The sequence below is a fragment of the Lasioglossum baleicum genome, chromosome 5 (genome assembly GCF_051020765.1).
Source record: "Lasioglossum baleicum chromosome 5, iyLasBale1, whole genome shotgun sequence".
NCBI classification, from domain to species: domain Eukaryota; kingdom Metazoa; phylum Arthropoda; class Insecta; order Hymenoptera; family Halictidae; genus Lasioglossum; species Lasioglossum baleicum.
In genome coordinates, this window is record NC_134933.1 from 1,060,044 (window position 1) to 1,083,085 (window position 23,042).

At 40.5% G+C, this 23,042-nt stretch overlaps 2 protein-coding genes across 2 annotated transcripts in view; both read left to right on the forward strand.

Annotated features, from left to right (window-relative positions):
• Positions 1 to 23,042, forward strand: part of LOC143208955 (uncharacterized) — a 51,584-nt gene that overhangs the window by 24,832 nt on the left and 3,710 nt on the right. The window contains exon 2 of the mRNA XM_076423968.1: positions 6,196 to 6,599. Within this exon, the coding sequence (XP_076280083.1) occupies positions 6,243 to 6,599 (357 nt within the window). The 5' untranslated portion in view covers positions 6,196 to 6,242. The remainder of the gene's footprint in view (positions 1 to 6,195; positions 6,600 to 23,042) is intronic.
• LOC143208919 (uncharacterized) lies at positions 11,565 to 18,520 on the forward strand. Its single transcript, XM_076423868.1, has 2 exons — positions 11,565 to 17,235; positions 17,333 to 18,520. The coding sequence occupies exons 1-2, from the start codon at positions 15,418 to 15,420 to the stop codon at positions 17,555 to 17,557; spliced, it is 2,043 nt and encodes a 680-aa protein (XP_076279983.1). The 5' UTR covers positions 11,565 to 15,417; the 3' UTR covers positions 17,558 to 18,520.

Sequence of the window (23,042 nt, forward strand, 5' to 3'; positions counted from 1 at the left end):
GGGTATTTCGCGGTACCGTTCTTTATGACTTTCGGGTGGTGTGAGAGAGTTGTTGTGCCGCTGGGCCCTGCTGACATTTGCTGGGTGGGGCTACCTGGGATTGTCACTGTGTTGTTTGCTGGAACGGATGTTGGTGATGTTGAAGTTGGTGTTGGTGCGGGAGTGAGGGTTTCTCCGGTTTTTCCTGTCCTATTGTTGAGCTGCGCTGGGATTTTATTGGGGATGGAGTTTTCCTGGTTTATTGGTGCTTTGACCGTGTCCTTTTTTTTAGATAAAGAGTCGTCTTCTGTGCTGTTGTGGGGTCTTTTGGTACCTGCTCCGGTTAATGGTTTTTGCCTGTTGACGTCGTCTTCGATTTCGGTTGGGGTGGGCGTAATGTCCATGTCTAGGACTGCGTATCTGTTTGGGTTTGTGAAGTCTTGAGCTGTTGGAGCAGGCTTATTTTTTTCCGTTCTTCTTCTAATTGTTCTTTTAAAGATTCGATCGTTTTGTAAAGGTTTTCGACCGTTTTGTTGAGGTTGCTTATCATTTGGATTAATTCTTCTAATACGGATGCATTGTCCAGGTTGTTGTTTCCTTTTTTTGCTGTTTGTTGGGCGGTTTTCGTTGTCTTCGTTTTTGCCATTTCTGTGGTTATCGGTGTGGTTTTGAATCGAGTTAATTTGTTTATTAAGTTTGGTAAGGGATTAACTCTTTTTGGTGTTTTGTTTTTAGCTAATAACTGTTTGATCAGGTGCGCAGTATGCGGTTCCGTGATGTCTTCGGTGGAAATTACATTCGGTTTTGTTTTTGTTGGCTGTCGTGATGTAGGTTGGTTGTATAGTGTAGGTGTGTGTGCTGCTCCTGGTGGGGAGTTCACATGTTCGATTGTTTCTGAGGATGATACACTTTCTGGGTTGAGTACCCCGTTTGGCATCGCGCGGATGCGCGCGAACTGATTTGAATTTTCCCTATCCGTACACTTTGATTTTTTTAAATTTCTTATCACTGAATGTAACACAATGTGTTTTCGCTTCACAGTGCACTTGAGCACTGTGTTTTGCCGCACCACTGAACTGATAGGTTGAATGATAGACTCGGATAGGAACTTGTCGATTTTTTGGTGTGTACACCTGAGGGTTGCCTGGAGCGCAGGTAGCTCTCGGGGACAACCTACCCCTGCGAAGGTTCACTGTCGACTGCGCACTGAGCCAACTGAACTGTTGGAAACGTGAGTGATATTTCTAGATGTAATGTTCATACTGTAGAAATATTAATTAAGTTGATTTCATTTTTTAATTACTTCTGTAGAATGCTCAAGGTTTATCAGAGCCAGATAGACTTACAGAATAAATAGAACGTAACAATTTTAAGGTTAGCTTAGTTCTTCGCGGAAAAAACGTCAAGAAAATCGGTTTTTATTTTTTTTAACAACGGCGCACCAAACCGAAAAATCTGAAAAAATTCATGAACAATACTTATAACAATATACTGCTACTGTAAAAATATAAATATTGTCACTCTAAAACTTCCATGTGAAATCTGCATTTTTTCGATTTTTTTGAGGTTTTTGATTTTTTACAAGCAGCATTTCCATTTTAAAAATCTGAAACCAATTGCAAAGTATGTATTTGGGTTTTTGACATGTGTCAGATTTTTTTCAGAATTTTTAAGCGTCATTAACTAGGTAAAATAGGCCAAAAACTGATTTTTCGTTTTTACCCCATAACTACCCTCCCGATCGAGATACAGGGTTGAAATTTTGCACAGTATGTTTTTTCTTGGTGCTCTATCGAATGGCACATCGTCGATAAAATTCGGCTCAAGGGCATTTTTGACTATCTTATCCGGCTATGCCCTTTCAACTTTTTTTATGTTCCCTAATTACTGTTGGGTCTTCTTATAGAGTTTTTCGCGCTGATTCCGAATTTGTTTTTAATTTTTTTTCCTATACGCACAGTTTTCGAGGAACATGGCTTTGAAAAAAAAAACATATTTGTCAACTTTAAACAAATATTGTGCTGTTACTATAAAAGATATTGAATTTTTCTTTACAGCAAAAGATTCTGTAGACTTTCCCGAATACAGTGTTATCCAATATTAATACATTATGAATGTTTAAACATGTTTAAACAATCGTTAAAGATAGAGAGACACCACTTTTCCACCAATTTTTGAGGATATTTTTCAATTTATCTCAAAAAATAAGGGTCCAGCGGAAAATCGAACTATACCATTCGATAGAGCAGACTTTTATCTTGAGAAGCCACCCTGTCAAGTTTGGATCGTCGACGTTTTTTTCGAACCAGAAAGCAAAATATCTTCGCTCGACATCAGTTGCCGCCAATGGCGTTCGGGACTCGGGACGGGATACGGCGCCGGCGCACAGTGGTCTGGATTGGAAAATCGTGTGCCTTTCTGCCCAAAAACGAACTTTTTCGTATCGATATCTAATATATGAACATTGCTTCCCAAATGTCCGCAGACCTCGGAAATGAAGAAAATAGTACAATTTAATAAACATAATAGTTGTAATAAACATATTGAAAGTAGGACATTTTAAGCGGAGTATTTTTCACGAGAAAAATTGCTTCTCTTTGATGCAGTGCCCTGACGTTCCTATTTAATATTTTCTCTGGATTTTTTTTTTAAATTGAAGAGCAGACTTTTGTGATAAAAATCATATCTTTCTATTATCTATTAATGTAAATACTCTATTTAAATAATAATGCTCAATGCCGTAAGAAAAATTTGTGAAGTCCTTTCTATTTAAGATGGTATATCTTTAAAGTTTAGCCGAGTTTAGCTTTCTAATTAATTGGAATATTTTTAGTACACCTTCCTCTAAATAATCATGAAAAAATTAATTCCGTCCCTCTCCGACCGCTCAAATTATTATTGTTTAAAGCTATTAAAGTTGGACGCGGTATCGCATCAATTGATGAAACTCTGATGAAGGGTCGTCGAATATGAATCTGATGTCAAAATTAAAAAAACAAAATGGCGGTCGCGTATGTGAAAAAATTATTTATTTCCGCAAATATTTCGTAATAGAATGTTTGCGAGGTATATTATTGGTACAAATTATTATCATATGACTTCAGATAGCGAAACATGTAAGATTTTAGTGTTAAATATTGCACCCGAGGTAATTCTTTAGTATTAAAATATAATAGAAGTTTTTCAGTTCTGTTTCGTTCCGATATTTCGCTCACCTCTAGTAAAATAAAGATTAGTAGACTCGTTTCCAAGATTTCAAGGGTGCGGGATTCGCCTTTATTCACGATTATGCACAAATGCAGATATTAGGTTGGGGACAAGGAAATCCATCATTTCTCCGCTTGAGATAACGTAAAAATAATGGATTTCTTTTTCCCCACAATCTAATATATTAAATCGATTACTTTTCACATCCGATCCATACATATCCAGTGTTAGAATAAAATCATACCGTAAAAAAGTTAGGCAATTAGAAGCAGAAGCTTTAGAATTAATAAATAATTAACATAAAAAGTGTAATAATAGTAATAGTAATTAACCTATCCATAGCCTGACATTTCCACATTATCCAGAACAAGTTTCATGCCAAAATACCTTTCACGATTTCAAAGTTACAAGAATATGGTTCACGATTTTCCAATAAAAAAATTATAATCATTATAAATTATTATAAAAAATATCTTCGACACGCTTGTGATGCGTTTTTACCTCTTCGGTAATTTTTGTATGTGTTGATTGCAACAAGATTTCTCGAATTTATATTTTACGTATTTCATAAAACGTTACATGTGTGAAACATAAATATAAAAAATACATATGTAGAGAGTAAAAAATAGCTGGTACGATTATATTAAAAAAAATTTTTTTTAAATCAAAAATATCAATGAAAATTAATAAAAAATTATTGTTTAACAAATGCAAAAAATATTTTATTACCTATAGTTAAAAATGACTATTTTTTAAATATTTTTAGTGAAAATTTAATTGCAATATCTCTACTGGTTCAAAAGTTATAACAAAATGGCACACGATTTTCCAATCCAGACCACTGTGCGGCGCCGCAGTGGGAACTTTCGACCAAACTCGATTCAAAATCAAAGAACTCCCGATAGAAATGAGTTAGAGCGACGAAATTTTTTAAAAATTAAAGCTGAAACTTGGTAGAGTATGGAAAAAATAGGGAGATTATGGTACGAACGTTTCTTAACCTTGAGAAAATTCGTTAAACTTTCACAATTTCAAGAAAATGTGGTTTCTCCGTTACCACGCGCGGAAAAAATTTTTTTTGAACATGCTGTACATCATTTCCCGTAGATTTTTTCAGGATTTTACAAGAAATCGATTTTTGTGAACAGAACTAATGTAATCATTAGTAATCAACCGTCGCAACTCATGTCGGGCGAGGATATTTTGCTTTCTGGTTCGAAAAAGACGTCGACGATCCAAACTTGACAGGGTGGCTTCTCAAGATCAAAGTCTGCTCTATCGAGTGGTATAGTTCGATTTTCCGCTGGACCCTTATTTTTGGAGATAAATTGCAAAATATCCTCAAAAATTGGTGCAATAGTGGTGTCTCTCCGCCTTTAGTGATTGTTTAAATGTGTTTAAACATGTTTAAACAATCATAATGTATTAATATTTGATATCGCTGTATTCGAGAAAGTCTACAGAATCTTTTGCTATAAAGAACAATTCAATATCTTTTATAATAACACCACAATATTTGTTTAAAGTTGAAAAATATGTTTTTCTTTCAAAGTCATGTTTCTCAAAAACTGTGCGCGTATAGGAAAAAAATTAAAAACAGATTCGGAATCAGCGCGAAAAACTCTATAAGAACCACCCAACAGTAGTTGTGGAACAAATTTGGTGTTGGACAGAGAATTATCAACCTATTATACGTATTAACCCGGCGTTGGTAAGGTGGGAAAATGTATCGTAAGTGGTAAGGTGGGGTCTCACAGACCCCAGGAAAAAATACATTGTATTATAGAAGTAAATACCTTTTTCATAAATATAAGATTAGGTATTGCTTAAGAGGCTTGTAATTTATCAGAGTAAAAACGCAGATCCACGAAATTAAATTTTTATTATTCAAAAATACTTAACAACTGTCATACGTTGTTACAATGTTACAATCAATCTAAAATCCCTGGGGTCTGTGAGACCCCACCTAACTAACGCCGGGTTAAGAAAGAAAATCGATTTCTATTTCACTTCAGTTTGTTGCAATTCAAGTAGAACATTTTTATTATATAACTAGGGGGCTCCGCCCCCTGCTCGCTTCGCTCGTCAACCCCCGCTTCGGGTCACGGTTTCGCCGCTCCCTCTCCCTCCCTCTCTCTCTCTCTCTCCCGCTCTCTCTCTCTTTCTCGTTCTCTCTCTCTCACTCCCGCCTCTCTCTCTCCCGCTCTCTCTTTCTCCCGCTCTCTCTCTCCTGGTCTCTCTCTCCCGCTCTCGCTCTTTGAAAAATACACACTGTCACGGCGCTCAATTTTCAGTTCCCCTTCGGACGGCAATCCGCTTCTCAATTTTCGGTTCCCCTGCAGAAGGCAATCCGCTCGGCGTTTTAGGGCCTCAGAAACCACAAAACTATTTTATACAATAGAAAGAAAGATACATAAAGATCCGCTAACACTTTTTTTATGCATTTATGGCAAATATGCATAGATCAAGTGCAAGACAGTGAACGATTAAGGGGGTACACTCGTTTCTAGGATTTTAAGGATGCGGGATGCGCCTTGTTATTTCTCGATACCACGAAGATGGGGTTTTTCAGTGGTCAGAAGCGCTAGATAAAAGATCAACCTGGACCGCAATTGCCTTCAAAAGTCCTATTGTTACGTTTACGAGGCGTAATTTGCATTATTCGGCAACGCGTAGCTGTCGCAGTTTTATGAAAATAGTTACTTGCGCAGCTTTATGCTGCCGAATAATGCAAATTAAGCCTCGTGAACGTAAAAATAGGATTCTTCAGGGCGATTACCTTTTATCTAGTGAAATGAAGAGGCGCATCCGCATCATTGCATCCTGGAAACGAAAGTCTACCCCCTTAAAATACTTCAGAACAGAAATAAACGTTTATGTAGCTCCCGTGTGTTGGAATAAATACACAGTTTTTATTTTCCACAAAAATACGCGGACTAAAAATATCGATCGAAAAATGCTTGGAAAATTGATTGGAACCGATGAAAAAATAGGCTGCCTGTCTTGCAGCGATGCTAGGTGACCGAAGGGCGCGGGAAGCTTCGAAATAGCCAGAAATGTCGCAGCCACCATCGAAACCTCATGGAAAACCAGGACCAGGGGGCGGTTGGTCTGCAAGACCGAATATGCCCGGCCACTTCAGACCCCCGTCACCTTACACACCCTCGAGTTCGCCGCATCCCCAACGTCCTCGAGGGCCGCCCACACCCGTTCATCACGCTCATCCTACGTCGCCTTTGACGTACTCCGGAATGATGCACCCGATGAGCCCGGTGCCGATCGGTATGCCGATCTCGCCCGGGATATCGCCAGTTTTCGGATCACCGACTGGTTACATACAGTGTCCAAGACCTAGATGGCCGTCGCCTCATCCGGTTAGCAGCCACGCACCCAGACCTTACATACCGGCACAGGTAAGTCACATTTAATTAGTAAAACATATCACGAATAGCCAATTTCTACAGATTCTTTCTCCTTTACTTTCCGCGACATTTTTCTAATTTTTATTGTGCATAATTAGTCACTAGTACAATAATTCGACGATTGAAGTCCCAACACCAGGGTTTGGAACGGACTTCAGTAGCGTAAAGAGGCTATTTAGTCCAGTCGGCAGGTCGAAAAAAAGGCGTCTATTCGGAAAGTATTCCGAATTTAATGAAATTTTGACACGTCATTTAGGGGTACTCTGGGGTGTCGAATCTCAGTTTTCGACCTCGAGGACCCTGTGCTAACTTGGGGAGGGGAAAAAACCACGATTTTTATTACCTTGTTTTGGTTTTTCGCCTATTACTCAAAAACTGTGGGTCCTATGAACTTTTGTCTTCCATTTTTGGAAAGAGCATTAAATTTCCTTCAAATTTCACTGGTCAATCTTCTTTTTTGACCCAATAGGCACCGAGAGACAGGCGTTCAAAATTAGGAAATTAAGTGGCAACTGACGAATATAGGGAAAGACAGAGAAAATTACACTGTCCAACAACAAAAATGTTTCCATATAACTGTTGGGTGTATCGTATACAGTTTTTAGCGCTGATCCCGAATCTGGCATTAATTTTTCTCCTACACGCACAGTTTTTGAGAAATTTGAGTTTGAAAAAAAAACACGTTTTTCGACTTTGAACAGATATTATGATGTTATTATAAAAGATATTGTATTATTCTTTACAGCAAAAGATTCTCTGGACTTTCCCGAATCCAGTGATGTGCAATAGTAATACATTATGATTATTTAAACATGTTTAAACAATCATTAAAGACGGAGAGGCATCACTTTTGTACACGTTTTTGAGGATATTTCAATTTAAAAAAAAAAAATAAGGGTCTAAGAGTCCAGCGGAAAATCGAATTGCACCACGCGATAGAGCAGACTTTTATCTTGAGAAACCACTCTTTCAACTTTCCAATGTCGACATTTTTTTCGATCCTGAAAGTCCAATCGCCAGGTCGAAAAAAGGGCGTCTACCTGCAAAGTATTCCGAACTTAATGAAATTTTGACACGTCATTTAGGGGTACTCTGGGGTGTCGAATCTCAGTTTTCGACCTCGAGGACCCTGTGCTAACTTGGGGTGGGGGAAAAAACCACGATTTTTGTTACCTGTTTTTGGTATTTCGCCTATAACTCAAAAACTATGGGTCCTATAAACTTTTGTCTTCCATTTTTTGAAAGAGCATTAAATTTCCTTCAAATTTTACTAGTCAAACGTATTTTTTGATGCAACAGGTACCGAGAAACAGGCGTTCAAAATTAGGAAATGTTTCTCAAAATGTCATTTTGAGCCACACATTGTGACATTTAGGAGGAAATTGCAGGTTTTTGGCTCACAAATTTAGTTTTTCAACATATCTACATATAATCTACATACTGTGTACACCCCTCACATTTTCACCCCCCCCCCTTCGGACCCCCCCCACCCGCGGAAGACAAATTTGAGAAATACGTAAAAAAAATCTCTCTTTCTCCAAAAACCCTAACATTGTACTCTTATCAATCTGATTTCACATTGTTTGGAGGGGGGAGGGGTGTCCGCTGACAAGTGCCTAATGTTATAATTGCAGTTTATTCCCTATTTAGGGGTGCCGGGTCATCACTTTATGACTTTACATTTTCCCATTAATCCGTAATCTCAAAGAGTAGTAAATGTAGATTGGGTAGGTGAAGAGTAAGAATCCATGTCTGATGCTTAGAAAATAGAAAATAAAATAAAATAGATTTTTCTTTTTATCTCGAAAAAAACGTCGACGTTGGAAAGTTGAAAGAGTGGTTTCTCAAGATAAAAGTCTGCTCTATCGCGTGGTGCAATTCGATTTTCCGCTGGACCCTTAGACCCTTATTTTCTTTTTTTAAATTGAAAAATATCCTCAACAACGTGTACAAAAGTGATGCCTCTCCGTCTTTAATGATTGTTTAAACATGTTTAAATAATCATAATGTATTACTATTGCACATCACTGGATTCGGGAAAGTCCAGAGAATCTTTTGCTGTAAAGAATAATACAATATCTTTTATAATAACATCATAATATCTGTTCAAAGTCGAAAAACGTGTTTTTTTTTCAAACTCAAATTTCTCAAAAACTGTGCGTGTAGGAGAAAAATTAATGCCAGATTCGGAATCAGCGCTAAAAACTGTATACGATACACCCAACAGTTCCATGGAAACATTTTTGTTGTTGGACAGTGTAATTTTCTCTGTCTTTCCCTATATTCGTCAGTTGCCACTTAATTTCCTAATTTTGAACGCCTGTCTCTCGGTGCCTATTGGGTCAAAAAAGAAGATTGACAGGGAAATTTGAAGGAAATTTAATGCTCTTTCCAAAAATGGAAGACAAAAGTTCATAGGACCCACAGTTTTTGAGTAATAGGCGAAAAACCAAAACAAGGTAATAAAAATCGTGGTTTTTTCCCCTCCCCAAGTTAGCACAGGATCCTCGAGGTCGAAAACTGAGATTCGACACCCCAGAGTACCCCTAAATGACGTGTCAAAATTTCATTAAGTTCGGAATACTTTCCTATTAAAAGTACGTGGCGACTGGACTAATTTTTTTACCGCGCCGACCGCGCCGGCCTTCAATTGACGAGCCGAACATATAGTCCAGTCAACGAAAAGTTGTAGACGGAAATGGAAGGAACACAATTTTTAACTTTGGGTCTTTGTTTGGACTAGTTAAGAGGTACACATATTAAAAGTCCCCACTCCTAGGAGGTGAGCGGGTGCAGGCGGGCACGTAGAAGGCCCCCCTTTTCGGATTTCCGCTTATATCTCCGAAACCAGGTGTCCTAGAGATAAAACCACTCTATACAAAATTAAAGGTGATAAAATGTGCCATAAGATTGACTGCATTCAGTTTTTCTCTATCTCGCATAGTTTCCGAGATATCCGCGCTCAAAGTTCACTAATTGTGCTGAAGAGTTAGCTAGTCAAATAAGGCAAACAATTCTTTTTCACAATTAGTGAACTTTGAGCGCGGATATCTCGGAAACTATGCGAGATAGCGAAAAACTGAATGGAGTCAATCTTGTGGCACATTTTGTCAGCTTTAATTTTGTATAGAATGGTCTTATCGCTGGGACACATAGTTTCCGAGATATAAGCGGAAAACCGAAAAAGGGGATCTTCTACGTGCCCCCCTGCACCCCGCTCACCTCCTAGGAGTGGGTACTTTTAGTATGTTTACTTCCTAACTAGTCCAAACAAAGTCCCAAAGTTAAAAATTGTGTTGCTTCCATTTCCCTCTACACCCCCCTTACGAGCATTCATTGACTGGACTAAGAGCACAGTATAATGGAGTATAGATAGATTACTGTAGAATAGGGTACAGATAGAGCACAGTAGAATGGACTACAGACAGATTATCATAGAACGGAGTACAGATAGAGCACACTAGAATGAACTACAGATAGATTACCGTAGAATAGGATACAGATAGAGCATAGTATAAATTGCACGTAGAACACATGTTCGTGTGTAGATGAAAATGTCGGTGACATGACTTTCCTCACATCTGTCACTTCTGGCTAGGTTACTTAAAAACGTGCTAGGTAGTTAGTAAAGGCTGAGGTGTTCTGCTGAATAGTAAATGACAACATAGAGTGTAATGGCAACAATAACTTATATTTAAGCTACGAATTATAGAACGTTATGGCTTATGGCTTAAGGGATGTGAAAATTGTGGTGGAAGTGATAAAGAATAGTGGAATAAAATTTAGGGTGAGCTGTAGAAGTGATAAAAATCCCAACAAAAACATTCTGTAAACAGGAGCTTTCTTTATGGCCGTAAAAAGTTGTGAGATCAAAGAAAATACAACCAAGGTCGTTAGCTTAGAAATACCTCTTGCAATTCTGAGAAAAGCGCTTGTAAAAATTAGTTTAAGAGAACGCTATTTAATTTTTAAACGCTACCTAACACCTTTTATGGCCATTGGTTTCAAAAGTAACGGCCAAGTTTGAATAATTTAGCCCTTCATGCAGAGATGGGCAAAATTTTTATTTTAATAAAAATTCCGGGTACTGAATAAAAGATACAAAATTTTTATTCTTTATTCGGGGGCTTGAATAAAAAAGTAACTATTATTCAAAAATTATTAGAATAATTTTTTATTCACCGAGAATTTATTCAAGCTTAGAATAAAATGTTTATTCTTTATTCTTATTCTTTATTCTTATTCTTTTTTCTCGAAAATGAATAAATCCATGAATACTATCGGCCAGCTCGAGGCTACAATGAACACGACCGACGCCCAAGGGTCGAGCCCTGAGGCCTGAGCCCAGAACACAATAGTAGTGCAATAAACACGGCCCGACAATCCCCCGGCGAGCCAGGTAGCTCGGCATGAAACCGCTAAGGAGCGAATGGTGAACTTATTTATTTTCCGTGCTACCCTCACGAAAGTCACACGAGCCAATTCGTGGCGTTCTCCCGATTAAGAAAAGCCTAAACTCGACGGAATTAGGACCGTTCCTAGTGGTTTTATTAATTAAAGTATGCTCGAAATTTTTATTCTAATAACTTTCTGGCCATCACCGCGCTAGCGCGACGAAGCGACGGGGACTTGGGACGCCTTGGCCAAGTGGTGCAATAAACACGGCCCGACAATCCCCCGGCGAGCCAGGTAGCTCGGCATGAAACCGCTAAGGAGCGAATGGTGAACTTATTTATTTTCCGTGCTACCCTCACGAAAGTCACACGAGCCAATTCGTGGCGTTCTCCCGATTAAGAAAAGCCTAAACTCGACGGAATTAGGACCGTTCCTAGTGGTTTTATTAATTAAAGTATGCTCGAAATTTTTATTCTAATAACTTTCTGCCCATCACCGCGCTAGCGCGACGAAACGACGGGGACTTGGGACGCCTTGGCCAAGTGGTGCAATAAACACGGCCCGACAATCCCCCGGCGAGACAGGTAGCTCGGCATGAAACCGCTAAGGAGCGAATGGTGAACTTATTTATTTTCCGTGCTACCCTCACGAAAGTCACACGAGCCAATTCGTGGCGTTCTCCCGATTAAGAAAAGCCTAAACTCGACGGAATTAGGACCGTTCCTAGTGGTTTTATTAATTAAAGTATGCTCGAAATTTTTATTCTAATAACTTTCTGCCCATCACCGCGCTAGCGCGACGAAACGACGGGGACTTGGGACGCCTTGGCCAAGTGGTGCAATAAACACGGCCCGACAATCCCCCGGCGAGCCAGGTAGCTTGAATCCGACGAAATGACCCTACTCTTTTATATTTTTCACTTCCAAAAATACATGTTGCAAAAAAAGTAATGGAGCTAACAGTAAACTGATCCCCTCATCCTATCCTAAATAACTGGCTGACAATACGCGTTCATTTTGGTTGCCTTACAAGTTTGTAAGCTTACTGGTATTTAGGATAGGATTAAGAGGTTATGATTTGAACTAGGTCGACGAAGCGACGGGGACTTGGGACGCATTGGCCAAGTGGTGCAATAAACACGGCCCGACAATCCCCCGGCGAGCCAAGTAGCTCGGCATGAAACCGCTAAGGAGCGAATGGTGAACTTATTTATTTTCCGTGCTACCCTCACGAAAGTCACACGAGCCAATTCGTGGCGTTCTCCCGATTAAGAAAAGCCTAAACTCGACGGAATTAGGACCGTTCCTAGTGGTTTTATTAATTAAAGTATGCTCGAAATTTTTATTCTAATAACTTTCTGCCCATCACCGCGCTAGCGCGACGAAACGACGGGGACTTGGGACGCCTTGGCCAAGTGGTGCAATAAACACGGCCCGACAATCCCCCGGCGAGCCAGGTAGCTTGAATCCGACGAAATGACCCTACTCTTTTATATTTTTCACTTCCAAAAATACATGTTGCAAAAAAAGTAATGGAGCTAACAGTAAACTGATCCCCTCATCCTATCCTAAATAACTGGCTGACAATACGCGTTCATTTTGGTTGCCTTACAAGTTTGTAAGCTTACTGGTATTTAGGATAGGATTAAGAGGTTATGATTTGAACTAGGTCGACGAAGCGACGGGGACTTGGGACGCATTGGCCAAGTGGTGCAATAAACACGGCCCGACAATCCCCCGGCGAGCCAGGTAGCTCGGCATGAAACCGCTAAGGAGCGAATGGTGAACTTATTTATTTTCCGTGCTACCCTCACGAAAGTCACACGAGCCAATTCGTGGCGTTCTCCCGATTAAGAAAAGCCTAAACTCGACGGAATTAGGACCGTTTCTAGTGGTTTTATTAATTAAAGTATGCTCGAAATTTTTATTCTAATAACTTTCTGCCCATCACCGCGCTAGCGCGACGAAACGACGGGGACTTGGGACGCCTTGGCCAAGTGGTGCAATAAACACGGCCCGACAATCCCCCGGCGAGCCAGGTAGCTTGAATCCGACGAAATGACCCTACTCTTTTATATTTTTCACTTCCAAAAATACATGTTGCAAAAAAAGTAATGGAGCTAACAGTAAACTGATCCCCTCATCCTATCCTAAATAACTGGCTGACAATACGCGTTCATTTTGGTTGCCTTACAAGTTTGTAAGCTTACTGGTATTTAGGATAGGATTAAGAGGTTATGATTTGAACTAGGTCGACGAAGCGACGGGGACTTGGGACGCCTTGGCCAAGTGGTGCAATAAACACGGCCCGACAATCCCCCGGCGAGCCAGGTATCTCGGCATGAAACCGCTAAGGAGCGAATGGTGAACTTATTTATTTTCCGTGCTACCCCCACGAAAGTCACACGAGCTAATTCGTGGTGTTCTGCCGATTAAGAAAAGCACATTGCGCTCTTGTTTTTCTTATGGAAGCAAATCTAAAAAATGTTGAGCAGCTTTGGTTTTGCACAAATTGTTGTGGTTAGGTGTAATATTAAACTTAGTTTGTGTAAAAAATCTCCAATCTACTTCCAATCACACTTTGGCCGCAATTTAAGTTTGAATATCAAGTTTGAGGACCAAACCAAAGCTGCTTAACACTTTTAAGATTTGTTTCCATAATTAAAACATGAGCGCAATGTAAAGAAACTTCCGATTAATCCATATTATTTAATGTTGAATTATTGACAAATTATTTTTTCCAAATAAGTGTTGTGCGTTGTGCCTGTTGGAATGTATTCTCAAATTTTCTAACAAATTCGTTGGACAGTTTCGCTTTTTCGGATTTTTTGCCGTTTTTTGGCCATTTGGCACCATTGTGCGGCGCACAGTGGGTCATATCGATGAATTCTGTGTCAAAATTAAAGAACTTTCGATAGAAATGAGATAGAGCGATGAAATTTTTTTTAACTCAAAGCTGGATCTTTGCGGAATATGTGAAAATAGGGAGATTATGGTACGAACATTTTTTAACTTCGGAAACGTTCGTTAAACTTGCTCAATTTCAAGAAAATTGTGGTTTTTCCGATACCACGCGCGGAAAAATTTTTTTGTTAACATGCTCTACATCATTTCCCGTAGATTTTTCCACGCTGATTTCAAATCTGGTCTCAAAATTCGTCTACGTCCTCAGGATTTTGTAGCAAATCGAATTTTGTGAACAAAACAAATGTAGCCATTTTTGCGTTGGAATGATTTGATAACCCACTAGTTTGAAGTACTATTGTATTCTCACATACAAAACACCACAAAAATAAATATAACAAAGTGTTTGAACGCCATTGAACGGTTACTTGACGTGCATACAATCACTTAACGAACGATCACTCGATATATCGCTGCGATTGTCGCTGGCACTCCTTGTAGGCTGTGTGTGACTGTAATATAATTTAAATTAGTTATCGATTTTCCATAATTATATTGTCACTTACACAGGAATTAAGGTTAGTATTTAATCTCTTTAACTTACTTCTCCGCTTCGACTTTTGGTAATGGTAATACCTAATTTTTTAATTTTTGTGATGAGAAGTTAAAAAATTCGTTGACGAGAATTAAGTTAAAAAGATTAAATACTTACATTGCTTCATGTGTAAATGAAAATGTAATTATAGAAAATAGATAACTCTAATTTAAATTACATTACAGTCAGACACAACCTACAAAAAGTGTCAGTGACATTCGCATCGATACGTCGAGTGATCGTCCGTCAAGTAGCCTCTGTACATCAAGTAACCGTTCAATGGCGTTCAAACACTTTGTTATATTTACTTTTGTGGTGTTTTGTATGTGAGAATACAATATTACTTAAAACTAGTGGGTTATCAAATCATTTCAACGCAAAAATGATTACATTAGTTTTGTCCACAAAATTTGATTTGCTGCAAAATCCTGAGGACGTAGACGAATTTTGAGACCAGATTTGAAATCAGCGTGGATAAATCCACGGGAAATGATGTAGAGCATGTTAACGAAAAAATTTTCCGCGCGTGGTATCGGATAAACCACAATTTTCTTGAAATTGAGTAAGTTTAACGAACGTTTTCGAGGTTAAAAAACGTTCGTACCATAATCTCCCTATTTTTCCATCTTTTGCAAAGATTCAGCTTCAAGTTAAAAAAAATTTCATCGCTCTATCTCATTCCTATCGAAAGTTCTTTGAATCCAGCAGAGATTTCGTCCAAGTTGCCCACTGCGCACCATAAGGCCCAGGCCGAGCGCGTGGATTGGCTGGAGGCGCAGTGGAAGGGATGATGGCCCCGCCTACGAGGTCCCATCGCATATAAATACCGGGTCACCTGCTTCTGTCGAATTAGTCTTGAACAGTCTTGAACTACCTTTGACAGTTTTCACATTAAAAGTTTGTGCAAGAATCAACGATGGATTCGTACTCGGAGGAAGGACAAATTCAATCAGTCGTCGAAGCCTCGGCGGCTTCGATCCAGACCACCGTAGAAGAAGAAGCAGGAGCAGCAGTACCAGCACTGAAAATTGCAGCCATTCTGGACGGAAGATACTTCAAGATCGCTGCAGTCAACGATGGAAAGGCCGTATGCGTGTGCCAATTTTGCACGCCACCCAAAAATGAAATAAAAGGACTCGTGACGAGCTCCTCCAACTTCCGGTCACACCTGAAGCGGAAGCATCCGGCCGAGTTTGAAAGATACAGTGCAGAGACACGAAGAGGAAGGCCCAACAACATGGACAGGAACGTGCGCCAGGACCAACAAAGTTCAATGCCGACAACCCCTGTCGGAGAGGAACAACAGGGGGAGAAGAGGAACAACAGGCAGATATTCGTAGAAGACATGACTACTTATGTCATTCACTCCATGATCCCACTGAAAACAGTGGAGGACATATACTTTCGCCGCATGCTGAAGAACCAGGGAATATCGGAATCCGTATATGGCATTAGTCGGCGCACACTGGGCAGAGCCATAGGGGCATACCACGTGAAAGTGAATAATCAAATCGCGGAAGAACTAAAGACAGTGCCGTTCGTGTGCACCACAGCAGATATCTGGTCTGCACAGAGAAGAAGTTTCTTCGGCGTGACAGTGCATTGGATTTCCTCCGATTATAAGAGGAAATCAGCAGCCCTTGCCTGTCGACGCTTTCCGGGTGTTCATTCCTTCGATAGGATTACGGACATGTTGAGCTCGATTCACGCCGAATTCGGGCTCACACGCGATAAAATCGTCGCGACGGTAACAGACAACGCTACGAACTTCGTTAAAGCGTTCAAGGAATTCGGTGTCCTCGAGTCCGCGATCCAACTCGAGAATGAAGAAGATGACATCCCAACGGAAGAAGAGGACCATTCGGAAGAAGAAGCAGAAGAAGAAGATGACGTCGAGGGATACAACAGGTCATTCATGGATCATATACTCCCCCGCCACATCAGGTGTGCTGCACACACATTGAGCCTGTGTGTCACGACGGATATGATGAACACTATCCGAGGTGACGAGATGCTATCGGCGATGCACACGGAGGTGATGCAAAAGTGCAACATCTTATGGAAGGCGGCAATGCGACCGAAATTGGCAGAGGAAATCCAACGAATAATTGGCCATGCCTTGAAGAGACCTGGAGAAACCAGGTGGAACTCCCTGTACGATAGTATGAGGCAATTGTCCGAGAACAGGGACAAACTTACAGACGTAGGCAGAGTACTGGGAGTGAGGAACATTCTCGGGGAGAATGATTTCACATATATTGAAGAGCACCTGAAGTGCACATCTCCTATCGCCGAAGCTATTGATATATTGCAGGGAGAGAATAATATTTTTTACGGGACGTTGCTGCCCTGTCTTCTCTCCCTAAGAAGAAAATTACAAGTATTAACAGAGAAGAGGTGGACATTCTGTGGATCCTTAAGTGTCCACCTTCTCGCAAGCCTAGAAACGAGATTCAAGGACCATTTCGGATTCGCCACGGCAGAGGCGGACAACGCGGGAATAGCAGCTTTGTCTCATCCGCATTTCAAGAACCGGTGGTTCAATTGCATCGACGAAAACCACCGAGATGCGTTGATGCGACTCTTCCAGACGAAGGTTGCCGAAGAATTGAAGAACAGCTACCCGCCAATCGCAGGCGTGCCGACGACATCATCAACCAATGACGATTTTTTTGATTTCGGCGAGAGCCCAACGCATCAAACTGTAGACTATGCATCCAAGGCATCGTTGCAGGTTAGTAGAATGTTGCCTACATGATAAATACACATTTCCAATTTAATGCAGCACATGCAGTGCGTATGTTGTAAATTTAAAAAATTTTGTTTTACAGATACTACATTTCCTGGAGGAAACAACCAAGGAATTGATAATCCTGGAGCAATATCCAGCCGTTAAAGCCATATTCATGAGGTACAACACGCCACTACCGTCGTCAGCATCGGTCGAGAGACTCTTCTCGTACGCGACAATTACCAACTCGCCAAAAAGCAATCGGCTTTCAGACAAAAACTTTGAAAGACGAGTGGTTCTGAAAGCCAATTTGCAGAGGCAGTAATATGAGGACGACCATCCAATGTCAAGGAACGAGGAACGAGGAACCAGGATCCAGGAACGAGGAACCAGGAACGAGGAACCAGGATCCAGGAACGAGGAACCAGGAACGAGGAACCAGGAACGAGGAACCAGGAACGAGGAACCAGGAACGAGGAACCAGGAACGAGGAACCAGGAACAAGGAACCAGGAACGAGGAACCAGGAACCACGAAACGCAAGGCGCCAGGACGCCAGGTTAGTTATAACATGAGATAACTTACATATGAGTTAGATTAAAGTTTCAATTGTACGTGTGACAAACACATTTTAATCTGAAAATGTTTTTCTTTTCCTGTCGTCGGAGGCTACAAAATAACGACGAGGATCAACGAAGAAAGATGTCGTCCACCATCCACCATCTAGCATCCAGCATCCAGGAACCAGGAACCAAGAACCAGGAAACAGCACAAACAACGAGACAATAGCGTGGAAGGCGAACGCAAGGCGCCAGGACGTCAGGTTAGTTATAACATGACATAACTAACATACGAGTTATACACTCCTCAAAAGAATTAAGGGATCACCTCTGCGAGCCCGAAAAATTGCTACCAGTTTACATGATCATCACTCCGGCCAAAATTGCTGTATCAGTATCGATATCGTTAAACAGTGTTTTGAAAGCGTGAAACCTCTAGTTTCAGATGCTCCGTTTCAAATTGTTGCTATGTTGATTTTTTACAAAGTTATAGCGAGATAAAGACAACACTGACGGTTAACAGAAATTTTGTGCAACTTCGTAACATCACACGGGGAGAAACAAATGTTTTTGATGAATCGCGTTAACATCATGCGGAAGGGCTATCTTTCCTATGTAAAATGTGTGGTTGTTGATTATTGTGCGATTTTTTTTTATTCGAGTTATTGAACATTGATGTAAATGTTGGCTTTTTAACTTTAACTGGCTCCAGAAAGCGAAAAAATTATTGTAGAATCTTGTGCAAAAAAGCAATAGAAAGATCTATTGTAGAAATATCTATGGTTTTTTTGCACAAGATTCTAGATATTTCTACAATAGATCTTTCTATTGCTTTTTTGCACAAGATTCTACAATAATTTTTTCGCTTTCTGGAGCCAGTTAAAGTTAAAAAGCCAACATTTACATCAATGTTCAATAACTCGAATAAAAAAAAATCGCACAATAATCAACAACCACACATTTTACATAGGAAAGATAGCCCTTCCGCATGATGTTAACGCGATTCATCAAAAACATTTGTTTCTCCCCGTGTGATGTTACGAAGTTGCACAAAATTTCTGTTAACCGTCAGTGTTGTCTTTATCTCGCTATAACTTTGTAAAAAATCAACATAGCAACAATTTGAAACGGAGCATCTGAAACTAGAGGTTTCACGCTTTCAAAACACTGTTTAACGATATCGATACTGATACAGCAATTTTGGCCGGAGTGGTGATCATGTAAACTGGTAGCAATTTTTCGGGCTCAAAGAGATGATCCCTTAATTCTTTTGAGGAGTGTATTAAAGTTTCAATTGTACATGTGACAAACACATTTTAATGTGAGAATGTTTTTCTTTTCATGCTATCGGAGGCTACAGGACAGCGGCGAGGACCAACGAAGAAAAAACAGAAGGAAACCCAAGGAAAATCTAACCCCGCTGACACTCTGCTGCCAAGAAGAGGACGTTTCGTGGTACTAGACAAAGAAGAATTGCAACAGCAACAGTGATCGAATCTAATTGATAATTAATTGTAAATAATAAAATTGTATTACTGCGTTTATCTATGTAATGGAACACAAAGGTCGTATCGTTGCGTTAAAGTATGTATGTATGTATGACTAAAATATGTATCGTTATGTTCGTTGGTTTTGCTGTTTATTACATGTCACGTCCAAAATTGAATAAATATATATATATATATATATATTGAACATAAACCGTCTTTATCTTGATCATCAATATTTTCCTCTTAAATTTTTCTATCAATCCTAACCACACTGCCGTACATAAAATTTGAATCCAAATCGTTAGAAGAAATGTTTGATTGGAATCATACAATTAGTAGCATAACTGATTACTAGACTGCGGATTTTACAAAATAAATAAGTTCACCATTCGCTCCTTAGCGGTTTCATGCCGAGCTACCTGGCTCGCCGGGGGATTGCCGGGCCGTGTTTATTGCACCACTTGGCCAAGGCGTCCCAAGTCCCCGTCGCTTCGTCGCGCTAGCGCGGTGATGGCCAGGAAGTTATTAGAATAAAAATTTCGAGCATACTTTAATTAATAAAACCACTAGGAACGGTCCTAATTCCGTCGAGTTTAGGCTTTTCTTAATCGGGAGAACGCCACGAATTGGCTCGTGTGACTTTCGTGAGGGTAGCACGGAAAATAAATAAGTTCACCATTCGCTCCTTAGCGGTTTCATGCCGAGCTACCTGGCTCGCCGGGGGATTGCCGGGCCGTGTTTATTGCACCACTTGGCCAAGGCGTCCCAAGTCCCCGTCGCTTCGTCGCGCTAGCGCGGTGATGGCCAGGAAGTTATTAGAATAAAAATTTCGAGCATACTTTAATTAATAAAACCACTAGGAACGGTCCTAATTCCGTCGAGTTTAGGCTTTTCTTAATCGGGAGAACGCCACGAATTGGCTCGTGTGACTTTCGTGAGGGTAGCACGGAAAATAAATAAGTTCACCATTCGCTCCTTAGCGGTTTCATGCCGAGCTACCTGGCTCGCCGGGGGATTGTCGGGCCGTGTTTATTGCACCACTTGGCCAAGGCGTCCCAAGTCCCCGTCGCTTCGTCGCGCTAGCGCGGTGATGGCCAGGAAGTTATTAGAATAAAAATTTCGAGCATACTTTAATTAATAAAACCACTAGGAACGGTCCTAATTCTGTCGAGTTTAGGCTTTTCTTAATCGGGAGAACGCCACGAATTGGCTCGTGTGACTTTCGTGAGGGTAGCACGGAAAATAAATAAGTTCACCATTCGCTCCTTAGCGGTTTCATGCCGAGCTACCTGGCTCGCCGGGGGATTGCCGGGCCGTGTTTATTGCACCACTTGGCCAAGGCGTCCCAAGTCCCCGTCGCTTCGTCGCGCTAGCGCGGTGATGGCCAGGAAGTTATTAGAATAAAAATTTCGAGCATACTTTAATTAATAAAACCACTAGGAACGGTCCTAATTCCGTCGAGTTTAGGCTTTTCTTAATCGGGAGAACGCCACGAATTGGCTCGTGTGACTTTCGTGAGGGTAGCACGGAAAATAAATAAGTTCACCATTCGCTCCTTAGCGGTTTCATGCCGAGCTACCTGGCTCGCCGGGGGATTGTCGGGCCGTGTTTATTGCACTACTATTGTGTTCTGGGCTCAGGCCTCAGGGCTCGACCCTCGGGCGTCGGTGGTGTTCATTGTAGCCTCGAGCTGGCCGATAGTATTCATGGATTTATTCATTTTCGAGAAAAAAGAATAAGAATAAAGAATAAGAATAAAGAATAAACATTTTATTCTAAGCTTGAATAAATTCTCGGTGAATAAAAAATTATTCTAATAATTTTTGAATAATAGTTACTTTTTTATTCAAGCCCTCGTATAAAGAATAATAGTTATTTATCTTTTATTCAAAAATTTATTGAATAATTTTTTATTTGAATACTGCCCATCTCTGCCTTCATGTAACTCAGGCGTGGGCACGGGTGGAGCCCCTCAAACGCCTGCTTCCCCCACCAAGCTTCCTTTCGGTGGCGCTCCTCGTGGCTCCCATGCACGAGGCCTGCGCACTGCTTGCGACAAGCGAAACGCGTCCTTCCTACATAGTAACGTCGGATGCTGGTGGGGGACAGTGGGCGCTACGGTGGGGACAGTTTTGCCTCAATTGAGGCAAAATTGCCCACGCCTGATGTAACTCTTTAAAAATTAAATAGCGTTCTTTTAAACTAATTTTTACAAAGGCTTTTTTCAGAATTGCAAGAGGTATTTCTAAGCTAACGACCTTGGTCGTATTTTCTTTGATCTCACAACTTTTTACGGCCATAAAGAAAACTCCTGTTTCTAGAATGTTTTTGTTGGGATTTCATCAATTTTTGTTGAAATTTGTATCTACACCCAATAAGCAAGAAGTTTCACTTCTGTCCCGCGTGGTTTTCCACGCGTATGTATTTTTTCTTTTTTTTTTAAATTCAAAAGCCTACATACGTCATGTGATTGGGCATATCGTATATGCTTTGGGTTGAGCCTTTTGAAAATTTCGCTATTTTTGCGGTAGGACGCACCCGGGACGTTCCCGAGATACAGCCATTTTTTATATGTTCTATCCTACGTAACCTATTTCGTAATGTTTTTTTTCAATACAACCCCTTTAAGGTGTAAAATTTCAAACTTTGATAATTATTTCTTTGAGTGTTTGTTATGGTGGACCTATGTACCATATTTCAAGCTTGTAGGTCAATGGGAAGTACCCAAAAGGTTTTGATGATCTGTCAGTCAGTCAGTCAGTGACAAATTTAGCGACTTTTGAGGTCCTATGTATATCTCGGAACCTACTAGCGTTGGAAGATTAATGTTTTGTCAATATTGAAACATGATAGCATTTAACAAGTGTACGAAATTACATCTCTCCATCTGCCTCCAGTGCCGAGTTATAAGCCTCTGAAAAACGGCTAAGTTGTTTCATGTAAAAGGAGATAGTGCGAGAACTTGGCTGGTGCACTACCGTGCACCTAGATCCAGACGCTGTCTTAAATTGTTAATGTTATGGCGCCCGAAAGTCAGCGCCAGAAAAAATCGGACGAGTCCCGTCGCTTTGGGCTCAAGAGCCTTCGACTCTTAGACTAACTTATTGCCACTAGTTGGGTGGTCGAACTCTTTGGGACTTGGTGTGAAATTCTAGAAACACTTTCATAGGTCTGGAATTACGTTGCGTCTCAACAACACAGTAGATTAAATTGCACATAGAACACAGTAGAATAGAGTACAGACTCAAGTAGTAGAGCTCAAGATACAGGTAATTTAGTAGAATACAGAATACGGCGTGGAGCAAAGCTATGCAGAGTAGAATAGAGTAGAGAACATAATAAAATGGAGTGGAAAGTAGAGTGCAGATAGAGCAAAATACATTCTGTGAGAAAAGTACCGGGAATTGGTCAATGAAACACAAAATATGTATTATTCATCCTTTATTGTATCGCCTGCAAAGTAGGCCCCTTTCGAAATAATACACTTATGCCAACTGTTATGCCGTGAAGAAGGAAAGGATGGGGGTTCCCTCGAGAAATAATCCTCTTTCTTCTTTATAACTTGAAGTTTATTGAGTAGGCCACACCAACAGATTATTCACAAGAAATCGCGTTTACAGAAAGTATACGGCTTTACAAAATAACTGACGGCTCAAAAGTGAGTCCCGCTCAATGAGAGGGTTCCTTATATGGATTCTCTATGAGGACCTTTGGTCTACACTCAAATTTGTCACCGGACATGTAACTCTGCCGTTCTTAGT